Source organism: Cavia porcellus, unplaced genomic scaffold, assembly GCF_034190915.1.
Source record: "Cavia porcellus strain 051 isolate PalLab524CR breed Dunkin Hartley unplaced genomic scaffold, mCavPor4.1 scaffold_23, whole genome shotgun sequence".
Lineage (NCBI taxonomy): Eukaryota > Metazoa > Chordata > Mammalia > Rodentia > Caviidae > Cavia > Cavia porcellus.
The window spans coordinates 12,635,652-12,656,479 of record NW_026947506.1 but is presented as its reverse complement, the minus strand read 5'-3'; the positions used below and the strand labels follow the sequence as shown (position 1 = coordinate 12,656,479).

General features: G+C 42.6%; 2 protein-coding genes across 2 annotated transcripts; both read right to left on the bottom strand.

Moving 5' to 3' along the window:
• Nucleotides 1-1,215: 1,215 nt before the first annotated feature.
• LOC134472435 (uncharacterized) lies at nucleotides 1,216-7,105 on the bottom strand. Its single transcript, XM_063233801.1, is given in 3 exon segments — nucleotides 1,216-5,185; nucleotides 5,222-6,175; nucleotides 6,260-7,105. Coding segments are annotated over 3 exon segments (5,028 nt in total). The 5' UTR covers nucleotides 6,766-7,105; the 3' UTR covers nucleotides 1,216-1,617.
• Nucleotides 7,106-19,534: 12,429 nt separating this feature from the next.
• On the bottom strand, nucleotides 19,535-20,407 carry LOC134472256 (zinc finger protein 136-like; the record flags this gene model as incomplete). The annotated part of the gene is made up of 2 exons (XM_063233529.1): nucleotides 19,535-20,022; nucleotides 20,191-20,407. Coding segments are annotated over 2 exons (705 nt in total), but the record flags the coding sequence as incomplete, so codon positions are not given.
• Between the last annotated feature and the right edge of the window lie 421 nt (nucleotides 20,408-20,828).

Here is a 20,828-nt window from a genome sequence, read left to right as displayed (position 1 = left end):
GATTCCCAGAAGGAAAACATTTTGGCTTCACTTGAAGGGGGCTCTCGAGATTTGATTTTCTCTCTCAGCTTTTCCATTGCGTCTTTTACAATCCCAGTATGATCAGTGTAGAAACAACATTCTTCTCTAAGTGCAGCGCAGAGACCGCCTTTTTTTAAAAATAGAAGATCTAAGCCTCTTCTGTTCTGTAACACTACTTCAGATAGAGACGAGAGAGATTGTTGTAACGCAGTTATAGAAGTTTCTAAGGCCTGTAAATCTTGGTTTACTACTGCAAGAAGCTGTTGGCGAGACTGATGCCCAGTAATGAGGGCTGCTGTGTCAGTTCCTATCCCCCCCGCCACACCTATCCCCAATAGGACTGCTAGGGTCAGGGAGACAGGTTCTCGTTTATATCGACCTCCCATGAGGGGGAGTGTGTTAGGGGGGAGATATTTAATGCGTGGCATAAGGTCTATAAGGATGCAGGAGCTGCTGTCTGCAAGGAGGACGTTAGTGGAGACACAAGGAGTGAGCCCATTGGTACATAGCCAAAAGGCTCCAGTAGGAGGGACGAGGTACTGATCTTTGGGAAAGGAATTAGTGTGTGTGAGGCAAAGATGTTGCAAGCTTGTTGGCCAGTTATCAACTGCTCCTATACAAGTTTCTTGACCAGCGAGGCCAGGAAGGGGGAGAGTGTGGTATACTTGATTCCAATCGCATTGGCCGGGGTTGGGGGTTAGTGTATAAGAGTCATTTAGAGCGGTTCCCTCATAATATGGGGGATTAGGACTTAGACATAGCCAACAGGATTGGGGGAGATCAGGTCGGGTATGATTTAAAGCCATGTATGCTCCTTTAATCAAACTGAGTAGGTTAGAATGTGAATATTGAGGGACAGGTACGTGATCTGTCTGGAGTAGCGGAGCTTGAGAAACTGTTATGGCTGAGGGACTTACTATGGTTGTTTGAACAGTAGTAACAGGATCTATAGTAGGCTGATTATATTTTGGCTTTAGAGTAAAGTTTGGGCCTATGGGCACAAATGGGGCCTGCAGGGGAACCTTTTTTATAAGAATAAGGCTTCCCCTGTCTTTACCTGGCTCATAGACTCGAAGTCCCCAGGTGCGTCCTGTCAGCCAACCTGGGTCCTCAGGAGTGGTGACAGTGATATTTAGAACCTGACAGGATCTCTGACCAGCCGGTGGGTAGTTATCTAGGCTGCATCTCGGCGGCCCCCATGTCATTTTAAGGTGTTTATCGGGGAAGGCGGGTTGCCACCCTGTTGCAGCGGTTTCACAGCCCCAATAAGCACAAAAATATTCTCCTGGGGAATTACAATATGATCTACTCCCGGTTGGTGCGGGACAAAGATAAAAATGACTTTGTTTGGGACATTGGAGCCCTGGAAAGAACCAACAGGGTGTGGGCGCAAACCATGGACTTCCTGATCCTTCCCAGGTGCTACCCACACGTGAGTCCCCCCATCGTATTAACGACCATTTCCAGGGGCGATGGGGGCTAGCTACAGTGGGGATTATTAATATAAGTAATCCCATTAGAGCCCGGAGGGTTAAAGTCTGGGGTCCCATACGGGTCATCTCAGAGGGACACATAAGGGTAGTACTCTGAATAATCTCAGGGGGTCCTTCGGCGCAACTTTAGCTTTAGGGGGTTATCAGACCGTTTGAGTTCCCAGGAGCCGTCCACTGGTGCCGAGGCAGGCTTTAGGTGTGACGCGTGGATCCAAGAGGCGACTCCGTCAACCTTTACCGCTGTAGGAGTAGTCAATAGGACCTGATACGGTCCTTTCCAGCGAGGCTGTAGAGTCTCTTGTTGGTGGCGCCGGACGAACACAAAGTCTCCCACCTGGTACGGATGTGGCGCGGGGAACTCACTGGGAGCATAGGCCGAGGCTAGCTGCGTCCACACGTCCCTCTGCAGGTTGTCAAGGGCGATGAGCCTGTCAGACAGGGAGGTTGGCAACAAGGCAGCATGCTCAGTTAAGGGAGTGAGATCTCGAATGGGGGGTAGAGTGCCAAAAAGGACTTCGAAGGGAGTAAGGTTAGGGGGTTTGGTGGACGGGGTGTTTCGCGCGCGAAAAAGGGCATACGGCAGGAGCATCGTCCAATCTTTTAAGCCAGTCTCATGAGCCAATTTAGTGAGGGTCTCTTTAATAGTTCTATTCATTCTCTCTACCTGTCCTGAACTTTGGGGTCTATAAGCACAATGTAATTTCCAATCAATCCCCAATATGTTGGCCAGTCCCTGACTTACCTTAGCCACAAACGCCGGTCCATTATCAGACCCTATTACCTTTGGCAATCCGAACCGGGGAAATATTTCTTCCATCAATTTTTTTGTTACCACGGCAGCGGTTTCCTTTTTGGTAGGAAAAGCCTCAGTCCATCCAGAAAAGGTGTCTACAAAAACTAGCAGATATTTTAGTCCGCATCGGGCAGGCTTAACTTCTGTAAAGTCCACTTCCCAGTATTGTCCAGGTCTGGTGCCGCGTAGCCTTTTGCCGGGGGCCAGCTTGGCAGGGTAGGCATTGGTCAATTGACATGCCTCACAATTAGCCACCACCCGATTGGCGACCTGACGTATGGCAGTGGGGGATGCCCCTGGGAAGTCTTGGCGTTGGGCCAGTAGGCTTAGCTTTTTAGCTCCCAAATGAGTGAGCCGGTGGGCCTGTTGTATGTAAGCAGTCAAATCAGGTGTTTTAGGGGTTTGGTTAATCTGAGCTTTCTCCTTTTGAGGAGAATCTTTGACATCAGTCACCAACATCTGTGAGTCTCCCATGGCTGCAGATTTTGCTGCCTGATCGGCCAGGTTGTTTCCCCTTGTGACGGGATCAGTCCCTTTCTGGTGGCTGTTACAGTGTATTATCGCCACCTTCTGGGGCAACATAACTGCAGCGAGCAACTGGAGGATTTCCTGTTTGTGTTTTATTTCTTTTCCTGCGGAGGTCAGAAGCCCCCGCTGGCGGTATATGGCCCCGTGGATGTGGGCCGTTGCAAAAGCATATCGGCTATCCGTGTAAATGTTCGCTCGCTTTCCTTTAGCGAGCTCTAGAGCCTTAGTCAAAGCAATCAGTTCGGCCTTTTGGGCCGAGGACCCGTCCTCTAGTCTGGCTGTCCATATAACATTGGAATAATCAGTCACAGCCGCCCCCGCATACCGCTTACCTTGAATCAAAAAGCTACTCCCGTCAGTGAAGTAGGTCACCTCTGCATTGGGTAGGGGGCAATCCAATAAGTCCGGTCGTATTCCGGCCTCTTCCGCCAAGACGTCCTGGCAGGTATGGAGGACGGGTTCCGAAGCTTCTTCCGGCAGCAGGGTCGCCGGGTTGAGAGTCACCGGGGGTCCAAAAGTTATCTTGTCCTTGTTGAGCAAGAGGCTCTGATAATGAGTAACTCTGGCATTTGAGAGCCACCTGTCTGGAGGCTGGCGGATGATGCTTTCTAGCGTGTGCGGGGCAATGATTGTTATTTTCTGTCCCAAAGTCAATTTGTCAGCGTCTTTAATGAGCAAGGCAGCTGCTGCGATGGCCTTTAGGCAGGGTGGCCACCCGCTTGCCACAGTGTCCAGTCTTTTTGAGAGGTAAGCCACCGGACGCCTCCATGGCCCAAAGGTCTGGGTCAGCACTCCTCTCGCTATTCCTTTTTTTTCTTCCATGAAGAGAGTAAAGGGCTTATCCACATTAGGAAGAGCCAGGGCCGGAGCGGACAGGAGAGCCCGCTTGATGGCATCAAAGGCCTGCTGGTGATCTTTTTTCCAGATAAAGGGAGATCCCCCCTTCAGTAACGGATATAGGGGAGCTGCCAAAGTTGCGAATCCGGGGATCCATAACCGGCAGAACCCCGCAGTGCCCAGGAACTCTCGTAATTGTTTTTGACTCTTTGGAGGGGGAATCTGGACCACAGTCTGTTTTCTGGCCTCAGTGAGCCACCTTTGTCCCCCTTTTAAGGAGTAGCCCAGAAAAATTACCTCTCGCTTACAAATTTGAGCCTTTTTTGCTGATGCCCTATACCCCAGGATAGCCAACTCACGTAAAAGGTCCTGAGTTCCGCTTGTGCAGTCACCCTCAGAGTCCGCAGCCAGCAGCAAGTCATCTACATATTGAAGAAGGGTGAGGCTTGGGTGTTGAGCCCGAAAGGGGGCTAAATCCTTATGTAGGGCTTCATCAAAGATGGTTGGGCTGTTTTTGAAGCCCTGTGGGAGGCGCGTCCAGGTTAGTTGTCCGGCGGACCCAGTCTCAGGGTCCGTCCATTCAAATGCAAATAAGGGCTGGCTATCTTTGTGTAAAGGCAAACAGAAAAAGGCATCCTTTAAATCCAGAACAGTATACCAAGTCCTTGACGGATTTAACCCGCTGAGGAGATTATAGGGATTGGGTACGGTGGGGTGAATGTCTTCTACCCTGCTATTGACCTCCCTTAGGTCCTGTACCGGTCTGTAGTCATTCGTCCCGGGCTTTTTGACCGGGAGTAACGGAGTATTCCATGCAGACCGACAAGGAGTTAATACCCCTTGGTCTAAAAGTCTCTGTATGTGCACCTTAATCCCTAGGTGAGCTTCTCTATTAATGGGATATTGCTTGACCCGAATAGGGGAGGCAGTGGTTTTTAAAGTAACCACTACAGGCGGTTGCTGGCTTGCCAGCCCAAGTCCAGCCGTCTCGGCCCAGGATTCTTTAAAATCAGTTAGCCAGGCTGGGGCGATAGGCTGGGGATCCTGGTGGTCGTAGAGCCTATATTCATCTTCCAGTTTTAGAGATAACACCGTAACCATAGGTTGCCCAACCTTTGGGTTACGGAATGTTACTTGAGGTCCTTGGGGCTCAAAGGAAATCTTTGCCCCCAGTTTGGTTAATAAGTCCCGTCCCAGGAGGGGAGCAGGACATTCGGGAATAACCAGAAAGGAGTGTTTTACTTTTCCCTTGCCTAAGTCAACTGTGCGCTCAGTGGTCCACGAGCGATATTTGCTCCCGTTAGCCCCTTGAACTAATGATTTCTTAGTTGAAAGGGCCCCTAAGGGGGCTTGTAAGGCCGAATAAACAGCTCCCGTATCGACCTCGAATTCCACGGGAGTCCCCTCCACTTTAAACATTACCCTGAGCTCGGGGAGGGGATCCGAGCCCCGAAGTCTCTAGTCTTCTTCATCTAGGGCGAGCATGGGGGCTCGGGATCGCTGTGAGGACTGTCTTTCTCGTTCTTCTTTGGCCCGTTTCTTTTTTAACTTTTCACAGTCTTTGATCAGGTGTCCTTTTTCCTTACAATATGCACATTGATCAGGGTCTAATGGAGGGCGAGTGGGCTTTCCCTTTTCTGGCTCAGGTTTTCCCTGAATAACTGTGGCCAACATCTTAGTTAATTCCTTGTTTCGTCTTTTGTCCCTAGCTAACTCTTTCTCTTCCTCTGTCTCCCGCTTATAGTAGACCTTTTCAGCTTCCTTAACAAGATCCCTCAGAGTCAGGTCTTGGAGACCATCTAGCCTTTGGAGCTTACGTCTTATATCAGGGGCCGATTGTCCTATAAAGGCCATAGCTATCGAGCCTTTTCGGCCTTCCTCCTCAGGGTTAAAAGGCGTATATCGCCAGTAAGCTTCCATCAGGCATTCTAGAAAAACTGAGGGAGTCTCAGTAGGTCCTTGGGTAACTTCTCTTACCTTGGCCAGATTAGTGGGGCGCCTTGCGGCCGCCCGGAGACCTGCCATTAGAGTCTGGCGATAGATAGAAAGATGCTGCCTACCAGCAGGTGAGTTGGGGTCCCAGTTGGGGCGCTTTAAGGGGAAGAAGTCATCGATCCGGTCTGGTCTCTGGGTGGGTCTGCCATCCTCTCCGGGAACAGCTTTCCGGGCTTCCAGGAGGATGCGGTCTCTTTCCTCGGTGGTGAACAGGACCCCTAGGAGCTGTTGACAGTCGTCCCATGTGGGTTGGTGGGAGAACATAACAGAATCCATTAGACCTGTTAGCTTAGAAGGATCATCAGAAAAAGGAGGGTTATTGTTTTTCCAGTTATAGAGATCTGAGGTAGAAAAAGGCCAGTACTGTAAAGCGGGCATCTGCCCTCCATCTGTCCCATCGTCTATCATGGGCCCATAGGGACGGAGAGGGAGGGCAACGACTGGATCCTCAGGCCGTAGCTTGCTCCGAGTGTTCTGGGCTGGGCCCGTGGGCCCCGGAGGTGTGGGCTCGGGGCAAGCCATCACAGGGAGTGGGGGATATAGAGGGGACGTGGGTACCGGAGGAGAAGAGGAATTTAGCTCAGGTGAAGAGGGGGCTGACGGAGAAGCAGCACTCGATTCGGACGAGGAGGCTGGAGGAGAGAGTGGGTACGGGGGAGGTTGAGTCGGCTGAGAAGGAGGAGGCTGGTCATAGTCGAGTAAGGGTAGATCAGGCTGAGACTCGGGCAGGACCGGAGCCGAAGTGGGAGGTCCTTTCAGAGCTAAAAGCTTTGGTACAGATGAGTCAGAAGGGGGAAGAAAGGATTTTACCCATAATGGGGGTTCCTCCCTGAGGTCCTGCCATACCAGGATGTAAGCGACTTGATCAGGGTGCCCCCTTCGTCCGGGGCGGAAGATGACGTCCTTAACTGCTAGAATGAGGGGCAGATGAAAAGTCCCCTCTGGTGGCCACCCCACAGAGAAAGCAGGCCACTCAGTCGAGCAGAAATCCTGCCACTTACTCTTCTTGACCTGCAAGGAGAGATCGTGAGCCCTCTTCCGCACCTCCGACCAATGGTCGAGGGTGAGGGACAATGGGGATGAGGTCGACTGTCCCATGACGTTCTATTGTCACAGGGCGGTTAACGCAAGCGCGGTACAACAAATAACCTAACACAGCACCCACGACACACAAAACAATCAGGCCGGCCACTTCATTCACATGCATACGCATCAGTTTCACTCCAAATGAGACACCTTACAGGGTGTCTCCAGATTGGCCCGGGCGGACCACAGACTGGGAATCGAAATCCCCCAGATGAGTCACCTCAAAGGGTGTCTCCAGATTGGCCCAGACGGACCACAGATTGGGAATCGAAATCCCCCAGATCGATAGGGAGACCCTATCGCAGACGGTGAACCACGGAAACCGTGTGGGGCGTCCCCCAGTCACCAGGGAACAGAGTATGAAACAGATAACAAAAATTGCCCCTAGATCGGAGCCGTATGGCTCGGGGCGTAAACACCGGTGGTATGAAAAGCGACCAGTCGTACTCACCCGTAGAGCCGTTGGGGTCACCTCCCGTGAGACGTGCTAATCTCGCTGGAGCCTCCAAGATGTTAGGGCCAACGCCGCAGGGAAAGAGACCCCAAGGACTCAGCTCTTGGTGAGGAAAAGAAAGTTTATTTCCATGCGCATGGGGTCCCTCAGGCAAACGTGTGTGGAGGGGCCCCGAGGGGAATTTGTGTAGGGTTTTTAAAGGTACACGCAGGAGGCAAGCAAGTTTACAGAAGCAAATCGCATTGGTTAATTTTGAGCGGCGCAGGACCTGGCTAATGCTGATTTGAGGGTCTGGGGCTGAGTAACCATGGAGACCGAGGGTCTTGGGTTGACCTTAGAGTGCCAGGTGCTCCCTGGTCCTGTTTATACAGTACATTCTTTTGCTTATCTCTATCTTTACAAAGAACAGAACATCTAGTGGCTAATGACTAGCAGAGACATTCCTTTTGGCCCCGCTCTGACTATCTCCTGGGAAAAGGTTTAGGGAGTGAAGCACTCTTTACTGCTCTGTTTTGATAGCTCTGGGAAGTTAGGGAGTCAACTCTTTTATTCCCCGCTCTGGGGAGTTAGGGAGTTAACCCTTTTATTCCCCGCTCTGGGGAGTTAGGGAGTTAACCCTTTCATTCCCCGCTCTGGGGAGTTAGGGAGTTAACCCTTTCATTCCCCGCTCTGGGGAGTTAGGGAGTTAACCCTTTCATTCCCCGCTCTGGGGAGGGGGTTGTAGCAGGGGGGTCGACTCTCACAGTGCATCCTACATTTTTCTTCGTATCAGCAACATCACTAAAATACCTGAGAGACTTGCAAATTATTTGTCAATATAAAATGACTGCCACTGTGAGTGCATCCTTTAGTGATAATTTAGGTACACAGAGGTCAGACAGCATAGGCTGCAAAGGCTGATTTTCAGGTGACTGGGAGCACCATGCCAGGCTCCTAACACACCTACTTCTTGCCCGTGCAACACACAAGGTAATGGCTTGATAGTGGTGGAGGATCTATCAACAGTCTTCAAAACCAAATTATTCATATAGCTGTGTTTCTCTAAAGAGAAAAATGACATATAACATTAGGTAACTAAATACTTTCTCATGTCTCAAAAATGTCACATCCTATGCTTTCCCATCTGTTATAGTCAGGGTTTGCAAGGAAAGAGGCTTAATATGGAACTTATAATTGATAAGATAATTTTAAAATATTCACCACAGAAAGTCAGATTGAGAGAGATGTAGAGCTTTTCAGATACTAGAGACCAAAAAATACAGCTGAGCAATTGAATGCTATGACAATATCCAGGACAATTACAGCTGAAGAATTAGAGCCCATGGCAAGGACCATCAAAAGTTTACTTGGAGACCTAGAGGCACTTACAATGTCTCATGCAAATTTCAGTTAAGGTTGTACACTAGGAAGGCTCAAAGTTCAGTGTTGGAGGCTAGAAACTCTGTTCCCTTGGTCATAGGATCTGTGCCACCATGCTGAGTGATCAGTACTGGAGCCAAAATATGAAGCTCAAGATAAGGGCCAAAGATCTGCTAAAGGGAACAGTAGCCATGCAAAGTAAAAATGAGGATCTGACCTCCTCCTCTGATGATGATGGCTGAGTTCATATCTGGAAAACCAGTGTTATCAGCTTCTCCATGAAAATCAACAGCCCAGCTGCTTTCCCTATAGTTCTTTAATGCTGTTTTAAATAATCCTTCAATGGATGTTCTGTCCCAAAACCATGATGACTTCATTCACTGGGTGATCCAAGTTGACCATTACTAAGCGGGCCACAGCACCAGAGCACTTCTTTAGATACTTAAAATCCAAAACAGACTTTATACCACTTAATATATTATAGTGGTCATCAGGTCTGCTTCACATAAACAACAGTGACAAAACCTGAGGCTCATTCTAATGAAATAATCAGGAACACAAATCTTCACAAAGTAGTCTTCACATCTGTTTTGACAAACCTCTCACTGAAACTATGTGATATGTTTCCATCTGTGTGTCCTACATACTACATAAATGTGGGCATTTGAATGAAACTATAGACAGGGTTATTGACCCTCTGATTATCCCAGGAAATTTTAAAAATCTTTTCTAAGGAAAGTAGAAAAAGAAACAGTTATGTACACCTATGTTTCACTGCAGTACAGTGACAGCGCTGAACCCAGGAGAGAATGTCACGAGGATGTGGTATGCACATCACCACCTCAACAAGGCTGAGGTTTCTACAGATGCTGGAGGTAAAAGGTGGAAATAGTTTAAGAGCAAAAACAGTTGAAATAAAATATGCTGAATATGCAGTTACTACACCAAATCTAAACTAGGCCTGGTGGCTCTTGTGTGGTGCCCAGTATTTGAGACACTGAGGAAGAATTGTTTGAGACCACTCTGGGTTATAAAATGATTTCAAAGGCAGCCTGAACTTAACAGCAACATGCTTCCTCCAAAAGAAAAATATATCAAATCTAATGAACATAGTAGTGTACTAGTGATGGCCTTGTGACATTAGCATGACTATCACATTTATAATGATCTGTAGTCTACTAGGAAACCTAACTTACAGCCCATTTCACAATAAAATGTCACTCCATTTACCAAATGGAGTACACTGGTGAGTATTTATTGTTCTTCATTGGTATTTGGTGGTGATGGTGCAGTGCTTGCAGCTGCTCTCCACAGAAAAATGACTATTGCTGCAGTAACAGGAATCTGCATGAATCACTGCAATATGTCCTTAACTCTTTGGGGAAGAGATACCCTAAAGGAAGCACTGCATTAATTAGAATTACTAATTTTAGTCTTTTGAATACTTTAAAAACTGACTTCACAAGTAATTGAACTGCTTACCTACATTTCCACCAAAAAGGTTAAATGGTCCCTTTTCTCCTGTAGTCTCAGGTAGGTACCTTAGATCTTGTGGTGATTTGTTCTCTCTGCAATGAAATGGTGTCCATAATTGTGTTTCTCTATTGTGCAAAAATGCTCATTAGTTCTTCTGGTATTTCTTGGCAATTTGTACATATTCTGAAAAATGTGTGTTCCTTTCACGTTCCTATTGGTTTTACATGTTAGCTGTCAGGGAGTAACAGGCAAAATTTCTCTCATTCTGTAGTTTATTTCTTCATTTTTTGGTTTGAATTTTGTGGCTTCTATGTTTATGCAGGAGGATTAATATCTTACAAAGTCTTTTTGCTTGTTCTGTCACTCTATCTTATTTTCTACACAAAATAGCAGCAATAGCATTAAGAAAAATGTTTTTTAATACCTCTACATTCAGAACATGGAAAGTGGCACTTTCATGTTGGGAGCCGCGGCCGAGCCCGGTCGCCTTACTTGGCGGACGTGAGGCCTGTAGAAAAGAGCAAAGCCCGAGCTAGATTACCCCTCCCATCAAGTGAGCCAAGTTGGCGCCTGCTTCCTGCCCCCTGATTGCCCTGGCGACGTAAACAACCCGCTCTGTAAGATAGTCTGCCTAGCAACAACTGATGTTAGCCAATCAGCCCGCATTGCGCGCTTTGAACTGATTGGCCACTTTTCCCTATAAAAGTAAATGCCTCTCCCGCCACGAGAGAGAAGCACGAGAGAGATAGAGAAAGTCCACCGGCGAGAAAGGGCTGGTGGCAGAGCGGAGGCCTCGCGGGGCCCACGCGGAGACAAATAAAGGCAAGATTGCACACCGTCAGAATCTGTCGCGTGTTCTTCCTGCAGGCCGGGAGCGACACCGACACTTTCATATTTCACTATGTTTTGCTCTACTAGAGGCATATTTGAAAATGCTGCACAAATTACCAAAAAAGTACATTTCATGAGTGAAAGAAAAACCACAATTTGTATTGGTGATTCTTTTGTCCTACTGTACATTTGTATTCTTGACCTCAACTTACTTGTTTACCTAAACTTCAAATGCAGGGATAAAAACAACTGCTTCACACTCTGCTAAATCATTTAGCAGTTGCCTCCCGAAGTCAGCTTCAAAGCCGTGATCATCCCATCTCATCCTCTACTGATGCTGGGTCTAAAGGAATCACCTTTAGCATGATCTTTATAGGTAACTCCTTAGGCATGCAATTATTTAAATACAACATGATCAAAAATTGCATACTTTTTGTTAATTTTTATAAAATAACAAGGAATATAAAAGTGACAATTCCACTGTATTCAATACAAGAATGAATGGGTTAAATTGAGAACTGCTCCAATAATGCTCAGGATGGTCATTGCATAAACAAATGTGCTTCCCAAACGATGCTTGGGGATAACTGCTAGGTGTCCAAGTGACAAAAGGACAACTACTGATGTGTAATTGTGAGTATTAAAAAATGTTGACGCTGGGGGGAAAGGGAAGAGAACTAAAGCATTAGTCTATATCTGCAGAACTTGAAGATATATTGTGAGACAGGGTCACACTAATTGTGTAGGTTGGGCTCAACTTCCTCTTCCACTAATTTAAGCCCCCTGAGGTGCTAGGATTACAAGCATGCATCAACCAGAAAAATTTACTTTCATGGTAAAATGAGAAAGTCCATGCACTCAAGATACATGTCTTATAGATTCAGTATTCTAATATGAGCTATAAACAAACTCCAAATTTTCCCATTGATAGTAAGCAGAAATGTGCTGCACGGAATCTGGCCACATAATGTAGTGCGTAGAGGTTGACAATGTACTTTGTGAAGTATATCAGGTACTTCAGGTAAAAAATAGATATAGTTTTAGTGATGATTATACAACAGGTGAGTAATTTATTTTTCCAAGGGTAATTGAGACTTGGGCAAGCTATCTTCACTGGATTAGGGGTACTATGCATTGTTCACTTGTGTTTTCATGACACCACAGTTTTTAACAACACAATTCCATTGGAACCTAAGTAGATTTTGCATTCATCCACACTGCATTAAACACTTTACAAATTACAGGAATGTTAAAATGGAAGTGAAAATCACAGGCCACAGGAAACCAACTGTGATTCATAGTCCAGTGTATGTGTTTCAAGATAATCAGCACACACCACAACCATCAGGCACTGGTCCTTATAAATAAAGAGATATGCCACTGTATAAATTCACAATTCAGTAAAACAGAACACAATCTGAACCTTAATTTAGCAAATTTACTTTTTACTGTGCTGACAGCTCAAAATTTAGGTTTCCCTTCATGCCATTATTTCCATGTCTGAGGAAAAAACAGTAATAATTACAAAATATATAATGTGTTCACAGCACCAAGGAATAAAATAAAGGCATTTGCATGATACATCGAATAACAACATTTTTTTGCAAAACAACTCCACATTGAAGAAAAATTCATTTCAAAGTAAGGTTACTCATAAATCATGCCAAATTTTATAATTTCTGGGGATATTAATATATTTTTTGATATGCTTTTGGAGACAAGGTATGGTTCTGTCAGTATGGGGCAATCAGAAATTAACAGTAGTATGCTTTACTTTTGGTGCATGTGGGAAAAACTTAAGAGCAAAGTAAAGATGTAATGTAAACATAACAGTTAAATTCTGATGATTAGGAAAACAAGGGTTTACTTAAATGCCAAATATTGGCTCTAGTGAGAAAGAAAATCAGGCAACATAATGTACATGGTATGATATGAAGTGATGTTAGGAAATCATCAGGTATCTCATCACAGCATGGAAAACATAGCAGCATGTAGTATATAACTTATTCCCATAAATAGTTTAGCAGTTCTTCCCATGTGTGAATCTACATATATCTATCCATTTTTATTATTGGGAAAAACAGATCAAAACAAGACAACAAAACAAATTCCTAGAAAAACATGATATGAAAAAGACACATAAGACCACACTATTATGTGACCTGCAGTAGTTACTATGCTTTCTCTTGTTATTTTCACTAGAATTTTCCACATCATCAGGCATTACATCGTTAAGCATAGCAATACATCGCTATTTTTATGAAAGTACAACATTGAAGACATTGTAGGACTTGAAAACAATTAATAATCAAAACTGGAATGGACATCTTTTACATCTTGTCATCTTCAGAGTAGTTGCCTTTGCTCTTAGACCTGATACTAGCAAGCATAGCAAATGTTAATAAAATCAGCAAGGCAAAATAGCATTCAAACAAACCAGCTCCAAATAAGATCAGTCATAGTAAGACAATATAAGTAATACAGGGTTTCAGTTTAAGTTAATAGGAAATTAAGGATAGTTAACATGGTACAACCTGCTATTATTGGGTTATATGTCTGTGCCATCAAATCTAATCTGAGTAGACAGACCAGAACAAAATATAGTCAAAGTACACAGAGCAATAAGACTATTGTAGCTTTTAAATCCTGATATACTTTTAACAATGTCCTCTGTCTCCTTTGTTTAGGCAATTCCTCACCTTTCTCTTTCTCAGGATACTATTATTCACTCTTCAGAGTGATATTAGTCTAGTTTATTATGTTCAATTTCAGCACACATAAAGATAAAGACAGCTACTATGAAGAAAATGAGAGACATTATTTTAGTCATTATCAACTTTCCCCAAATCAGGTCTTGAACACCAAAAAAGCCTTCACCATACTGTAATTATTTATTACTTCTATAATGTTCAGTATATATTCAATGCATGTGAAGATGGGAACAGCTATTTGGAAGAAAATCAGAGATAGAAAGATAGACAGTGAACATCTCCAGTGGACTTGCTTTGCTCCAGTGGACTTGCTTGTTTTCTTATGAACTGTTCTGTTCTGTCATGTTTAATCTTACCCTCTTTAAGATAAAAAACAAGTGTGTAGGGCACATAAGCATATTACTAAGTTTTTGTGAGATCACTGAACAGAACTGTTTGCAGTGTTATTATTTGAATGTCACTTTGTATGCTTTAATTTTGTAACTTCAACAAACATTTCTAAGATGACAATATGTAACTTATCAACTAGTGATTTCTTATTGTTTATTTTTCTGAAATTCTGTGTTATTTCTACTCTTTTTTCTGTTTTTTTCTCTTTAAATAAAAACATTACAATTCACCAAAAAATATAAAAATTAAGTTTTAAAGACAAACATTAAGTACATAGACATTGTTTTGGATTAAGAACTGGTGATCAATTTAGCACCAGCTGGATTACATCAGCATGGCATTGAGTGAAGATGCTCCACCTGAGGAAAGTTGCCAGGATAAATAGGTCGTGAAGAAGGGATGAGGGTTGAGGTGCTAAGGAGGCATTGTGGGTTCTCCTACGAGTTGTTGTCTGAGCTGTTGGTTCTCCTTGAGAAGCCTTGGTCCTCACATCGAGCATTGCTTCCTGGCTCTGGAGGCAAAGACAGGTGCTGCTTGGTCTCCAGGATGAGCTTGTCATGCTGCTTCCTGGCATGTATCCAACTGTGCTTGTCATCGAAGGAGCTTGTGGCCTCCATGTCGCTGAGGACAGCGATGTTGCCTTTCAGGATATCCCTTTTCTTTGTTGTGTGACTTCTCAGCTACAGCATAGAACCCTCATCCCACTAGCACAGCTCTTTCATCCTGCTGGCATAGACTTTCTTTCTTTTTTTTTTTTTTACATTTTTAAAAAATTTTATTTAAAGTGATAAAGAATAAAACAGAAAAAGAGTACAATATACACAGAATTTCAGAAAAAATAAACAGTAGAAAATCACTAGTTAATAGATTACATATTGTCATCTTAGAAATAGTTGTTCAAGTTACAAAATTAAAGCATATAAAGTGGACTTTCAAACAGTGAGACTGCAAACAGTTCTGTTCAATGATCCAACAAAACTCAGTAATATGTTAATGTATCTTATACATTTAAATATACATGCTGTTATATCCTTTAGAGCATTTTTTTTCTCTCTTTTGTAGAATGACAATTACACATTTTGGTTTTTATTGCTCCCACAGTGCTTATTACTTTTTTTTGAACAGAGTAAAATCAAATGTGACATAACAAAACAGAGTCAGTCAAATCAAAAGGATGGACATAATGCATAATGTAAAAACAAAATACAAGGTGATCAACAATGGTTACCATACTGCCTCTTGCTATCTTAAAAAGAATTGCCTATATCATCAGTTATAATAAAATTGAACAAAAGAGTAAAGAACAAAAGCAATAAAACCAAAACATTGGAGACATTACAGGACTTCATAAGAAGATAATAGTTAACCAGAATGAGCATCATAATGAGTCTTATTCTGGTTAACTATTATCTTCTTATGAAGTCCTGTCTTATGAAGTCTTCACAGTTGTTGCCTATACTTTTAGATATAACTTGGTACTATCAAGCAAAACAGAATAGAGGAAAATCAGTCAAAACAAGATGGTGAGAGCAATACAGGGTTTCAAATAAAATTAATAGGAAATCAAAGTGGATTACTATAATATATCCTGCTATTTTTTATTTATCTTTCCCTTAATTAAAAAGATAAAAATAAAAAAGTAAATAATAAAAAAAGGAGATTGAGATAAAAGAGGGCATAACAACAAAACAGCACAGGTCAAAACATAACCATTTAAGCAAAATAGTGTTTCACCACAAGATATCCCAACATAAAGGTAGTTACCATATTGTCTATTTCCTTGAGATCTTTGAGTATAACTTCGTATACTGTAGCATCAAATATATCAGCACAATGTATAACCATTCAAGAGAATGACAGTATTACAGGGTATTTAGAATCAACTAACAGATAATGAACTATGGTTTGTGTATAATCTCCTTGTCTATAGAAGTTTTTGTTTATATTATCACATATAATAAAACCCAATAAGATACAACATATTAAGACTGATGGAGACAGAAGAACAAAAGCTTGATGGGACTTCAAAACAAGATGACATTAAATCAGCACTAGCTATTATGATGTCTTGTTTTCTCCAAAATAGCTGTTCCAAGCATCCAACATTTTCTGCCTCGTTTCTGTGGAGCTCTTTTTATGTCATTAGTTGTCAGTTTGTCTTCTTCATTTCACATTCTGCTCCATTCATTGTGGCCTCTGTTTCTGGAATCTTGGTATTTTTCTTTTTTTAGAATATCCTGCAGTATCCTCTGTAGAGTTGAATTGGTGGTTGCAAATTCCCCTAGTTCCTCTTTATCCTAAAAGCACCTTGTTTTTCCATCAATTTCTAGGGACAGTTGTGCAGGTTATATCAGTCTTGTCTGGAGGTTATTATCTTTCAAAGCTTAAATTATTTCCCCCCACACTCTTCATGATTTGATGGTTTGTACCGAGAAGTCTGCTGTAATTCTGATGGGCGTTCCTTTGTAAGTGAGCTGTTTCTTGTCTCTGATGGCTTTTAAGATTCTGTTCTCATATTGGATTTCTGTAATTTTGATTATTATATGCCTGGGTATAGCTCTGTTTGGGTTGTAGATGGCTGGGGTCCTGTATGCCTCATACATCTGAGTATCTTTACCTTTTGCTAAATTAGGGAAATTCTCCTGGATTATTTCTGTGAATAGCTTTGGTAGTTCATTTGTTTGTGTCTCTATTTCTATTATGTTCTTAATTCTAAAGTTATAGATCCTCTTATCATCTTCTAGCCTTTGTATTATTGCTGTTTGTTTTCTTGTTATTTTTAAGAAGTATTTCATTTCATGCTCCTGCATTACAAATCTGCCCTCAAGTTCAGATAACCTATCCTTAGTTTTCTCAAGCTGTTATGCCAGCTTTCAATAGTTTTTAGTTTCCTTGTAATCTCTGTGAATTTTCTTCATGTATCCCATGTTTTCTCTACTTTCTCCATCAAGCAATTCTCCCCTTTTTTTCTGTTTTTCCATTCTACTGTCTGTTTTTTCTTGGGTGGTGGTTAGCATTTCCCTTAAGTATTCTACTTATGTGTTGCTTTATTTCATTAAATATTTCACTTTTGAACTCGTCTATGAGGCTCCAGAGATATCACTTAATGTCTATTGGTGCCATGTCTGATATTGCATGTTTTTTCTCCTCATTCTCTTTTGAATTTACCTTTCTTGGATCAGTGTTCTCAGGATTGGGGACTGAAACCCCTTTCTTCTTGCTCCCTCTTCCCATACTTTTTGTTCCTTCCATACAAGTGTATATATAGGAGGCCCAATTTTTTTCTTTGTGGATTACAGTTTGAATCTGCTGGCTAGGTGTTCCCACCCACTGCAGTGTACTAGGGAAACACAGACCTGGGCAAACTTCTCTGGGCCTGCCCCTCCAGGACAACCTAGTGAAGGCTTGACTGATAGGGTGCACCGCCAGGCACTGGTACCTGGTTTGAGTTAGCCTACAGGGTCTTAATCAGTGGCGTCATCTAGGCCAAACACTCTGCACCAATCCCGCTTGAGAGGGGAATATGTGACTAAAGTCACTGCAATGTCCAGTTCTGGCTAGCCTGCCAAGTCCTGGAATGTACTCTTTTGAAGCCTCCTAGTCTATGGAAGGGTCCCCACTCCTTTCACTCACCACAGGTCAATGCAGGGCTCCCACTAGTCCTGCTCTCAACTCCATTCACTGATTCCCACTATCAGAGCTTTCGTGCATCTCTCTGCCTGCTGTGGGATGCAGCAGCAGTGGAGGCAGGAAATTCAAATCGTGATTTCCAGAGGTGTGGGTTCAAGCTTCCCTGCTGTGATTTTATCTGTTCCAGTTATAGCACCAGGATTGCATTTCCAGTTGGTTTCTCTCAGCGTAGTTTTTTTCCTGTGTTGGCAGGGTATATCTCCCCTTGCTTAGGAGTCCTCACAATGCACCATTCCTAGATTCTAAGCTGGGTATATCAGAGAACCTTCGTAACTGCTGTTATTTATCTGCCACGTTCTCCTGGAAGTCTGGCATAGACTTTCTAGCTTCCACCACTGACCCTTGGGTCCTCCTAGAATGGATCCATAAAAGAGACTCCATGAGTCCTTCTTGTGGGCTCTGGACCTCCGGTAGGACTCATAAGAGGTATTGTCCTGAGCTCTGGATTTTTATCTGGAATCCTGTGGGATGCTGCTGTGGGAGTTAGTCTCTTGAATAAATAATCCATGTCTTTGGTGTTGCAGATACACTTCCTGCATTTTCCTGTGTTAACTCCTGGTGAGTATTACAAAAATAATATTATAAACTCCTGTCAATCCAATTGTTCTCTGTGCACAATCCTTGACTATAACAGTCACTTTCCATACTTGAAAGTGAAAAGCACATTTCAGTTTACCATGTTTAATTACAAGATGCCATGTTGAAGCACAAGGACACTTTAAAATATCTAGAGAGGTACAAGTGATTAACAGAAAACCATACAACATGTGCACTAGAGGAGAGCCCCACCTCAGATTTGTCATTTATGAAAAATTTGTGAAGAAATGTTGACATCAAACTTCTGTATTATTTCTTCATGTCTCCTGGGGATATTTAAGTAAACTTAGATCTAAACTGTTGGACCAGGGACACTTTTTCTATGTATTTAACAACAAATATGGATTGCTGTATTTCTCACATTGCAAATCCAAAGAGGATCTCAGGCCAGTGAGCTCTTTCAGATATGTAACAATTATGATGGGTGTTGAGAGGATTCCCATAACACATAGGATTTATCTCTAGTGTGAGTTTCTTCGTGTATTTCACTTACACTATGGCTGCTGAATGAGTCTCCACTTGCTTACATAGCCAGTAGTTCTTCCCAGTGCAAATTCTTTTATGTGTTTTGCAATGACTGTATGTGGTAAAAGCTTTGCCACATTGTTATATACATAGGATTTCTCCCCAGTGTGAAGTCTTAGACGTATTTTAGAATATCCATATGTGGTGAAAGCTTTCCCACATTCTTTACATACATACGGATTCTCAAAAGTGTCAATTCTTTCATGTATTGGACAATGAGCATTTCTGCTGAAACCTTTCCCACATTCCTTACATAATATAAGTTTTCTGCCCAGTGTGAAGATTTCCATGCATTATGCAATATGTACGTGTGCTCAAACCATTCTCACGATGCTTATATACACTGGGTTTATCTTGAGTGTGAACTTTCATGATGCTTACAATGTCCATGCTGGGTAAAAACTTTCCCACATTACTTACATAGGGTTTCTCTCCAGTGTGAATTTTTTCATGCTGTTTACAAACTCTGTGTGTGGTAAAAGCTTTTCCACATTGCTTACATACATAGCATTTCTCTCCAGTATGAATACTTTCATGTTCCTTACAATGTCCATGTGTGGTAAATGCTTTCTCACATTGCTTACATTCATAGGGTTTCTCTCCAGTGTGAATTTTTTTGTGTTGCTTACAAACTCCATGTGGTTTAAAAACTTTTCCACATTGCTTACATACATAGGGTTTTTCTCCTGTGTGAAATTTTTCATGTTGCTTACAAACTCCATGTGAGTTAAAAGCTTTTCCACATTGCTTACTTACATAAGGTTTCTCTCGTGTGAATTCCTTCATGTTTCTTACAATATACACGTGTGGTAAAAGCTTTCCCACATTGCTTACATGTATAGGGTTTCTCTCCAATGTGAATTCTTTCATGTTCCTTACAATGTCCATGTTTGGTAAATGCTTTCCCACATTGCTTACATACATAGGGTTTCTCTCCAGTGTGAATTCTTTCATGTTCCTTACAACTTCCAGGTTGGCTGAAACCTTTTCCACATTGCTCACATACATAGGGTTTCTCTCCTGTGTGAATTCTTTCATGTATCTTACAATATTCACGTCTGGTAAAAGCTTTCCCACATTGCTTACATACATAGGGTTTCTCTCCAGTGTGAACTCTTTCATGATATTTACAATATGCATGCGTGTTAAAAGCTTTCCCACATTGCCTACATACATAGGGTTTCTCTCCAGTGTGAATTCTTTCATGTATCTTACAATATGCACGTGTGGTAAAAGCTTTCCCACATTGCTTACATACGTAGGGTTTCTCTCCAGTGTGAATTCTTTCATGCTCTTTACAATGTCTATGTTTGGTAAATGTTTTACCACATTGCTTACATACATAGGGTTTCTCTCCAGTGTGAATTCTTTCATGTTCCTTACAACTTCCAGATTGGCTGAAACCTTTCCCACATTGTTTACATACATAGGGTTTCTCTCCTGTGTGAATTCTTTCATGTTTCTTACAATTTCCACGATGGGTAAAAGCTTTCCCACATTGCTTACATATGTAGGGTTTCTCTCCAGTGTGAATTCTTTCATGCTCTTTACAATGTCTATGTTTGGTAAATGTTTTCCCACATTGCTTACATACATAGGGTTTCTCTCCAGTGTGAATTCTTTCATGTTCCTTACAATTTCCAGATTGGCTGAAACCTTTCCCACATTGTTTACATACATAGGGTTTCTCTCCAGTGTGAATTCTTTCATGATCCTTACAATATGCATGTGTGTTGAAAGCTTTTCCACATTGCTTACAGACATAGTGTTTCTCACCAGTGTGAATTCTTTCATGAATCTTACAATATGCACGTGTGGTAAAAGCTTTCCCACATTGCTTACATATGTAGGGTTTCTCTCCAATGTGAATTCTTTCATGATTTTTAAAATATTCACATGTGTTAAAAGCTTTCCCAAGTTGCTTACATATATACAATGTCTGCCCATTGTGAAGTTTTTCATGGATTACACAATAAGTACGTGTGCTGAAAGCTTTCTCACAGTGCTTACATTTATAACGTTTTTCTCCAGAGTGAAGCCTT